General features: G+C 33.7%; 1 protein-coding gene across 1 annotated transcript; it reads left to right on the forward strand.

The window, feature by feature from the left end:
* Positions 1–7,306: 7,306 nt before the first annotated feature.
* LOC139895809 (probable LRR receptor-like serine/threonine-protein kinase At3g47570) lies at positions 7,307–9,923 on the forward strand. Its single transcript, XM_071878352.1, has 4 exons — positions 7,307–7,350; positions 8,242–9,291; positions 9,378–9,731; positions 9,812–9,923. The coding sequence occupies exons 1-4, from the start codon at positions 7,329–7,331 to the stop codon at positions 9,820–9,822; spliced, it is 1,437 nt and encodes a 478-aa protein (XP_071734453.1). The 5' UTR covers positions 7,307–7,328; the 3' UTR covers positions 9,823–9,923.
* The last annotated feature ends 546 nt before the right edge of the window (positions 9,924–10,469 follow it).

Consider the following 10,469-nt stretch of genomic DNA (forward strand, 5'->3'; position numbering starts at 1 on the left):
TTGTTGGGCCAAATAGATCTATCTTTAGGATTCACGTCAATTGGTGGCAATTATAATAAACACCAATTCTTAGGCTACCAAGCTAAAAAGGGGCATATTCGGTTTGATAATTCAACATAGAATGTAGTTTCGATTACTTGTGTCTATTTTGTAAATCATTTATAAACTGCATGTATTCTCATCCCAAAATAATAGATTTTTAAAAAATGGGACTATAACTCACTTTCACCAATTATCACTTCGTCGGGAATTAGACTTGGTCACGAGTTGATTCACGAACCTATAACAATATATACATATATATCAAAAGATGATCGAAATATATTCACAATATTTTCTTTATTACGTGTTGATGATTTTAGTTGTCCAGTTATCGGTCCAACGTTAGAAGTCCACAATTGATCGTACATGAATAATTTAATATATATCTTGAATCAATCCACGACCCAGTGTATAAATATCTCAGTATTGATCACAACTCAAACTATATATATATTTTGGAATCAACCTCAACCCTGTATAGCTAACTCCAACATTTGCATATAGAGTGCCTATGGTTGTTCCGCAATATATATATATATATATATATATATATATATATATATATATATATATATATATATATATATATATATATATATATATATATATATATATATATATATATATATATAGATGGGTCGACATGATAGGTCGAAATATTGTATACGTGTCTATGGTATCTCAATATTACATAATATACAATATAAGTTGATTAAGTTATGGTTTGAATAGATTTGTTATGAAGTTTCACTTAGCTAAAATAAGCAATTTTTTACCAATCTTGTTTTACCCATAACTTCTTCGTTTTAAATCCGTTTTGAGTGATTTAAGAGGCTATGGTTTCGTATTGAACTTAAATTTATGAAACTAAACAGAAAAAGTATAAGTTTATAGTCATAAATACAAGTTACAAGTCATTTTTGAAAGAGGTAGTCATTTCCGTCGAAAGAACAACATCTTGATGACCATTTTGAAAAACATACTTTCACTTTGAGTTTAACCATGATTTTTGGATATAGTTCCATGTTCATAAGAAAAATCATTTTCCCAGAAGTATAGCTTTTAAATCAAAGTTTTTCATAGTTTTTAATTATCCAAACCAAAACAGCCCCGGTGTTACTACGACGACGTATATCCAGTTTTATGGTGTTTATCGTGTTTTCAAGTTTCAAATCATTAAGTTAGCATATCATATAGATATATAACATGTGTTTAGTTGATTTTAAAAGTTGAGTTAGAAGGATTAACTTTATTTGCGAACAAGTTTAGAATTAACTAAACTATGTTCTAGTGATTACAAGTTTACAACTTCGAATATGATAGTTTTTTATGTATGAATCGAATGATGTTAAGAACATCATTACTACCTCAAGTTTTCTGGATAAACCTACTGGAAATGAGAAAAATGGATCTAGCTTCAAAGGATCCTTGGATGGCTTGAAAGTTCTTGAAGCAGAATCATGACACGAAAACAAGTTCAAGTAAGATTTCCACTCGGAATAAGATTGTTATAGTTATAGAAATTAAATTAAAGTTTGAATATGATTATTACCTTGAATTAGAAAGATAACCTACTGTAAGTAACAAAGGTTTCTTGATCTTGGATGATTACTTGGAATGGATTTGCAAGATTGAAAGTAAGCTAGCAAACTTGAAAGTGTTGTTGGTGTGTTCTTGAGTAGTTGTTTTATAACTTGGTTTATGTATGGATTTATGAGCTAGATTGAGCTAGATTTTGATGAAGATGATGAAGAGCACTTAGAACAAATGAAGAACACTTGAGAGAGAGTAATTTGATGCATAAAAATTGAAAAATGAAAGTGTTATGGTTGGTGAAGAATTTCGTGATTCTTGCCTTGTCATATAGGCTCCATTAGTTTAATTTTTAGTGTAATAATTCTAGCTAGTTGCCAAATGATGGTTCCCACATGTGTTAGGTGACTCACAAGGCTGCTAAGTGCTAATTATTGGAGTGTATATACCAATAGTAAATACATCTAGAAGCTACGTATTGTACGAGTACATGTACGGGTACATACGTGTAGGATTGTTGATGAAAATGAATGAGAATGTAATTGTAAGTATTTTTGTTAACTGGAAGTACTTTGATATGTGTCTTGAAGTCTTTCAAAAATGTTCAAATACATTTAAATACATTACATGTATATACATTTTAATGAAGTCGTTTAGCCATCGATAGTCGTTACATGTAAGTGTTGTTTTGAAACCCTTAAGTTAACGATCTCATTTAATGTTGTTAATCCATTGTTTATTATATCTAATGAGATGTTACATTATTATATTATCATGATAACATGATGTATGAATATATCTTAATATGATATATATATACATTAAAATATCGTTACAACGATAATCGTTACGTATATGACTTGTTTCGAAATCCTTAAGTTAGTAGTCTTGTTTTTACTTATGTAGTTCATTGTTAACACACTTAATGATATATTTAATTATCATTTTATCATGTTAAATATAATATAACAATACCTTAATATGATTCATATATATTTAGTAAGGCGTTGTTATAACGATAATCGTTATATATATCATTTCGAGTTTTCTTACGTCAATAGTCTCCTTTTTAAGTATATAACTCATTGTTACTACATTTAATGAGATACTTGATTATCATTATACCATGTTAAACATATATATTTATTCATATATGTATCATCATGTCATATACAACTTATAGCGTTCGTGAATCATCGGTCAAACTGGGTGATCAAACATTTACATAATTTCCGTTTCAATTAACCAAGTCTTAACAAGTTTGATTGTTTAACATGTTGGAAACATTTAATCATGCAAATATAGTTTTCATTAAATATATAATCATAGAAAAGTTCGGAAAAGTTCGGGTCACTACAGCCATGGCCTTGTATGTTTTTTCTATCATATGTGACTGTAATTATATGTGCATGACTATCTTTAATCTTGCCTGAATATTATGTGAATCTTGTGTGGAATTATCTAAGTTGATCTAACCTTCTAATGGTAGACGATAAATTGCCTGTGTACCCAACTCTTGACCCTTGAGGTCTACAAAATACCTGATCAAGCGCGCACACACACAGGTCAATCCGTCAATTTGTGGGGGGTTATTTGCATTTTTATGCATATGTGTGTTGGTTGCTCTTGTTTGCATTAAACGGTTGGTCAAGTATTAATGATAATACTGATCAAACAACTTTGAGTAACAAATTGAATTTTTTTGATCCACTATAGCTACATGGTTGCAAGTGACACCATAGGTGTTATGTTAGTATCCTTAAAACTAAAAGGGACAAAGAAAATTATGAAGTTTGGTCTAGGGCCATCGAGAGTTGGCTTTGGCAACTAAAAACAAGTTAGGGTTAATAAATGGTACTTGTTTGAAGTATGTAGATGATGAGGTTCTTGCTAAATAGTGTGATAGATGTAATACGATTGTTTTTTATGTTTAATTTGCATCACAATATAAATTCTCTAACTCAAAATGGCATGTCTGTTAAATACTATCACAAGCCTAACTTTATGTGGAAACAATTTGATGCACTTACTAAGTTACCATCCTGTTTAAATTGCACTTTAAGAGTTTTATGATCATAGTCAACTCCTACAACTGCTTCGATGTATAATGGGGCTCGATGATGCTTATCTTCTTATAAGATCGAAGTAATATACTCAAAAGAGATCCTCTTCTATAAAATCTGCTCTGGCAGTCATCTCAAGATAAGAGTCTCACAGGCATTATTTTTCGCATAATGCATCTTCTTGTCTCTAACGTTTGTTATTGGATAATTTTTCTCAATATTAATAGTTGACTGGAAAACTTACATACTGTAGTTGATTCTAAGAAGGCCATAAATTTCTTGTTATGTTCAATACTTGAGCATGCATACGCCGCCTCTTAATTCTCATCTGAAAATTGCTTTGAGGCTATTTAGTTAGCATCTGCTGCACCGGGTGGACCCGGTAACAATTCGTCACACTAGATCCAGTTGGAAGAAAGATCTTTATTGCTACATGGACTTTTTTCATTATATTTTTTCGCTGGAATAATTTTATGTAGTTGTTGAAGTTCACTTTTGGTGTGACAATGCTTTTGTGCACAGAATAGGCATAGCATTTTATGCGGTTCTTATTCTGAGTAGGAGCCGAATTTTTGCAGTTTATATTGTTGGTCTCTCTTAAGTGCAGGCTATGGTATATCTGCTGTTTGAATGTTGCCGATTTGCAGATTAATTTTATAAACCCAAGGCTATGGTACCTTTTTTTTTTTTTTAGTTTTAGTTTACATCGTCAGGCTTTATTTTTTTCAAGACCCAATTGACCCGAAAGCTTGACTCAATTGACCCAAATTTGAGAGTATGGGTCTCAATTGCCAGGTATACTTGTCATCTTTCCAGCTGCTTGACAACTTAATTAAAAAGACTTTTGAATACTTTTAGCTAAACAACTTTGATTTCTTCTGATAGTTACTGATTACCATTATTATTTTTCCTGAACAGGAGGCCACTAGTTCATCGATTTTTTGTTTGATACCATACAATATACTTTGAGTTCCCAAATGAATGCTTGTCTTTTGGATGCATATGCTGCTAATCTCATTTGGTTTATTCTCATCAACATGCAAATCTCTCCAACTTGCTTCATCTCGATTGTTGCAAGTATATTTTAGTGTTATTAACCATCACAAGATTGCTCGGTGGTTCGGGCACCGATATCTATCTAAGAGGGAATCTTGCGGTTGTCAGGGATGGGTACGAAACGTTCACTGAGTATTCCGGCTGGCCCCTTACATTAGAGTATGACGTCGGAATACTCGACCTCCCGGGTAACCCGAATAAGGAATTAAACATTATAACTTAACAATTTTTGTGTTATTTTTTTTACAAATTAGATTTATATGATATATGAATACGGATGGATGGATGGAAATCTGGATTACACCTCCGAAGAAATATATTAGGAGGTTTTATTCCATCTTTCTTTTTTCTCTTGTTTTTTTTTTTTTTTTAAATAGTCAATCTCCATCTAAATTGATTTTTTAACGGTAATTTCGGCATCACCATAGGGGGCTGTACCACCTTTGTGATCATTGCCACCCACGCACGCTACGGAGGAAACCCACCAGGAAACCGGGAAAGGGAAAACCCCCGAGGAGATTTAAACCCGGGAAGATCCTCAAAGTTTGTGTGTTCTAGGATTCAAACCCGGGACAAGTTCCTCAAAGTTCAGTCTCCCATACCACTTAACCAAAGACTCGGTTCCATTCAAACTGAATTCATAACACCTCCTCAGCCTGTCATCCAAATAATAATTTCTTGTACAACATAGCATTCATTTTTATTGGTTTTGAAGTTGTAGGTCACATGAAATCGATTAATGAAATAGACTATTCAACGCTGATGGGTTAATCATTTAAATTTAAATTTAAAGCAAGTCTATAAACAGCCCTTGAAGTCAAGTCTACCCACTATGACTAACTTGGTAAGGAGAAACTTAACGAAATATTCAACGCTTTGTTCACTTGAATAAAAAAACGTTCTTAGATTTAGTTTTCAAAGATGGACATTAATTTCGTTGAAATAAACACAACCCTGCTGATATGGCGTTTTTATTTATCCCAATTTTTTGTTGCCGGTTAATATTTCACGGATTTATTTTATAAAAATTGCCAGAAAATTAATTCAATCAACCCGTCGGACTCAGCTGATTTTCTAAATTGGAAAATGCAAAATAAACCACCTCCTATAAGATTGCGCCACATGTCCACATGGTTAAATCTCAAAAAATGAAAAACAACCCGACTGACTCGGCAAAGTCTTTGAAATTTTAAATTGAAAATTTCTAAAGATAGTCCTATTCTTAAGGTATTAATACATGCATTAAATATTTGTACAATTCTAATAACTACGCCGCTAACATAGAAATAACTAACTTACTAATTTTTTTGTACAATTTTTTGTGCACAACTTTTTTCTTAAACATAGCCTTTAGGACTATCATCAGAAAACCCCTTTTAAATTTCATGCCAAACCCCAGCTAAACTGAAAATCCACAAAAACCCAAATTGACAATCAGTAGTGTAGATTTAAGTCACTATTGCCAACAAAGTTGATAATTGATAGAGTTGCCATATTTGATTTATATAAGTCTTCTATCTACGTATTTAATCATTGATTAAGTCAGTCTAGCTCGTTCCACCATGGTTGAAACTAAAGAATATTTCTGAATTACTATATATGGATTAATTGATTATTAATTTTTAAATTTAAATAAATAATAAAAAGGGACAATAATGACAAAACACCAAAAGTGATACAAGATGGAGTATATGATAACGATAAGATACTTATGTACTGAAATGTTGGGTGAGGAGTGTCCTACATACATTTAGCTCGTGTTTAAGTAATATAATAATAATAATAATTTTATGCCTAATTATATTTCAAAAGTTTTTCAATATTATTATTATTATTAACATCATATCATTATCATTATTTTGCCTATAAGAAGCCAACATCGAGCAGTGTCGTCTTAGGCTTACTTAATTGGTTCCAAAAATGAAGTCAAGGCATCCAAATTGCTCATTATTTTCCTCTCTCAATGCTTTCCTTTTTTATAGTCTTTTTATAACTATTATGATGACTACTAATACTAATGCCACCATCTCATCTTTATATGATCATGGGAATGAGACAGATCACTTGGCGTTGTTATCATTCAAGTCACTCATCACCCACGATCCTTATAGAGTTCTGAGCTCATGGAACACGTCCTTGCATTTCTGTTACTGGGGTGGCGTTACATGTGGGAAGCGGCACAAAAGAGTAACTGTTTTACAGCTGAATTCACAAGGCCTGGAAGGATCATTGTCTCCTCATGTGGGAAACCTCAGCTTCCTTCGTGTGCTTGGGCTACGGAACAATAGCTTTCAGAAAATCATACCGCATGAACTCGGTCGTCTGTTCAGGCTACGTGTTTTGAATCTTGATAGAAACAACTTTAACGGAGTGGTTCCAACAAACTTGTCAGGTTGTTCGAACCTTGAAACGCTTAGGCTTGGTATTAATGAGCTAGTTGGAAGCATACCCATAGAGATTAGTCTCTTGCCCAAACTAACTATTTTAGTAATGGATGGAAATCATCTTACCGGTGGAGTCCCATCTTTCTTGGGGAATATTACGTCTTTAGAAATGCTCTCCATCATACGAAATCCGCTTGGTGGGAGAATTCCAGACACGTTTGGCAATTTCGAAAGTTTGAAAGAATTATACATGGGTGGCTGTAACTTCACAGGTAACATCCCTCGTTCCATTTATAACCTTTCACACCTAGCAAGATTATCTATAGCTGGGAATCAACTCACTGGTAGTCTTCCTGTGGCCATAGGTTCAATGTTACCTGATTTGACGGGGCTTCAATTAAGTAATAACCAACTAAGTGGTGTTTTTCCTCCCTCCATATCTAATTGTTCTAAACTAGGAGAACTAGCGATGAATGACAATAGCTTTAGTGGGAAACTGACAATCGACTTTTCAAAACTAACAAATATTTCTTATATAGCTTTAGCTAATAATCTTTTTGGAAGTGGTGAAACAGATGAAATGAAGTTTATTGATTCTTTGAATAACTGCAGCAAATTAGACAGGTTGTTTCTAGAAAACTGCAATTTTGAAGGAGTGATCCCAAGATCCATTGGTAATCTTTCTGATCAGTTATCTTCTCTAAATTTAGCCAGGAATAAGTTATATGGAAACCTACCGTTAAGTATAGGTAATCTAGTTGGCTTGACTCAGTTACGTTTAGGTTTTAATAGTTTGACGGGGAAAATCCCCTCTACCATTGGAATGCTTCAAAAGTTACAAATTGCAGCTTTGAATGAAAACCAATTTTCAGGGTCAATTCCAGATACCATTGGGAACTTGTCACAGATCAATACACTTCTTTTAAGTTCCAACAAACTAGAAGGGGTTATTCCATCAAGCCTAGGAAGTTGTTATCGTCTTGAAAGGTTAGACCTTGATAACAATAGACTAAGAGGCAACATACCGAAACAACTTCTTCAACTTTCATCTCTATCCGTAGGATTAGATCTTTCTCAAAACAACCTATTTGGCCCACTTCCGTCTGAGGTTGGCGACCTCAAGATGTTGACTTATCTGAATTTATCTCATAATAATTTATCAGGCAACATTCCTAGTGGTCTTGGTGGCTGTGCTAGCCTTTCATACTTATACATCAATGACAACTTATTTCAAGGTATGTTACCACCATCATTAAGTTCCATGAGGGGATTGATAGAACTCGATCTTTCTCATAATAATTTTTCTGGCCAAATTCCTCCATTTTTAGAAGGATTTTCATTACGGGCATTAAACCTGTCATTTAACACTTTTGAGGGTGAAGTACCGGTGAAAGGAGTATTTACCAATGCAAGCGAATTCTCTATTGCGGGGAACGGGAAGCTTTGTGGTGGCTTGGTAGAACTTGGGTTACCGAAATGCAAGAAGAAGGAGAATAAGAAACACAAAAGGAGGTTTCCTGTGTTTGTTATAGTCTTATTGATTGCTTCTACGCTTTTGGTTGTATTATTTGTTGTGTATGTTTTGTTTAAAAAGAAAAGAAAGGGCCAACCGTCTCAATCATCAACAAATGAACGATTCTTGAAAGTTTCCTACGATCAACTTCTCAAGGCTACCGATGACTTCTCTGAAGCCAATTTAATTGGAAAGGGTGGGTCCAGCTCTGTTTATAAAGGAGTTCTTGAGCATGATAGATTTATTGCGGTGAAAGTCTTGCATCTTCAGATTCGCGGAGCTCACAAAAACTTTGTAAGAGAATGTGAAGTATGGCGGACTATTCGACATAGGAATCTATTGAAGATAATAACTTCGTGTTCCAGTGTTGATTTTCAAGGCAATGATTTCAAAGCTTTAGTTTATGAGTTCATGCCTAATGGAAGCTTACACGATTGGCTGCATTCAAGTGTACATGCATCTACACTAAACCTTCTCCAAAAAATAAATATCATGATTGATGTTGCATCTGCACTTGATTATCTTCACAATTTATGTGTCACGACCATTGTTCACTGTGATTTGAAGCCTAGCAACATTCTGTTGGATGATAATATGGTGGCCCACGTTGGAGACTTTGGTTTAGCTCGATTTATTGGAACAAATTCATATATAAACAATTCATCTGTGGTGAAAGGAACAATTGGTTATGCACCTCCAGGTAAGGATTTTGTATTCCCATATGCTCATATTCAATATGAAATACTATATTTATATAAATATAATAGTAGTGCTTATAAGTTGCAGAGTATGGTCTTGGAAGTGAGATGACCAGTAGCGGCGATGTCTATAGTTTTGGTATAATGTTATTGGAAGTTATGACTGGGAAAAGTCCAACAAACGATATCTTTAATGAAGACCTTGGCCTTCGTAAATTTGTTTCTATGGCTCTGGTGGACCATGCAGTAACCGATGTGATCGATAGTGATGCAAGTACTTTGCAAAGTACGGAAGCAAATGGAAAGAAAGTAGAGGAATGTTTGGCTTCAACTCTCAAGATTGGATTGGCTTGCTCGGCGGATTCCCCAGCACAACGGATGAAGATTGAAAATGTTGTCCGTGAATTGCACCATATAATGGATGACCTTCAAAATATTCAAGGTATCTTGTCATCTCTTTATAATCATGTTTTTGATTTTATTCGTCTCTTGTCTGATCAAGTAACATTTGTTTATAATTAGTTCGTAAGTAAGAAGGTTCAATTTGCTCCCTGGATGCGCATACTATGTACAGTATGTTCTTTAATGAAGCTTGTTTGGTGGAATCGTGGATGCTGCATCAAGGAGTGGTGTACGTGTTATATGTCAATTAATAATGTAATTGTTTTTGTGAAACGTGTGTATGCAGTTGTCTTCCGTTACAGTTTATTAGCCAATATACCCATGTCTTGGTTGGCACAAACTCGTGCACTTAAAAACTCTTTATGGTCACCTGGAAAAATTCACTCTTGTAGTTACATGCAAATCATAAGTAGATATCTTCTGCAAATCATAAGTAAATTGTAAATATTTTCTGATATAAATCGGGTGGTCCTCTTATATTCGAGTTAATAAACATTAGAGCGTATTCACTAGAACACATGTGATATTTTTAATTTCAAGTGGTTATATATAATTACAAATAAATATGATGAATGGGTTTTATTTTGAATCCACAACTGATCGACTGGGAGTGCATCTCGACACTGTCATTTGTTTTGGCTGTGGTGGTCACCAACAAAATTCCTTCTTTTAAATCCAATGCCTAAAGTGTTATACATAAAAAAAAATCTCTTGTTTTAAATCCATTAATTCCATTAATGACAGTGTTTCTATCAACTGTTGGGTTTTATTTGGGTTT

This window comes from Rutidosis leptorrhynchoides, chromosome 3, assembly GCF_046630445.1.
Source record: "Rutidosis leptorrhynchoides isolate AG116_Rl617_1_P2 chromosome 3, CSIRO_AGI_Rlap_v1, whole genome shotgun sequence".
Classification (NCBI taxonomy): domain Eukaryota; kingdom Viridiplantae; phylum Streptophyta; class Magnoliopsida; order Asterales; family Asteraceae; genus Rutidosis; species Rutidosis leptorrhynchoides.

Excerpts from the sequence above, each read along its gene's own strand:
- LOC139895809 (XM_071878352.1), top strand. The coding sequence starts at position 7,329 with ATGGGTGGCTGTAACTTCACAG. Across the intron at positions 7,351-8,241 it reads GGGTGGCTGTAACTTCACAG|GCAACATTCCTAGTGGTCTT; the intron begins GTAACATCCCTC and ends ATAATTTATCAG. Across the intron at positions 9,292-9,377 it reads AATTGGTTATGCACCTCCAG|AGTATGGTCTTGGAAGTGAG; the intron begins GTAAGGATTTTG and ends TATAAGTTGCAG.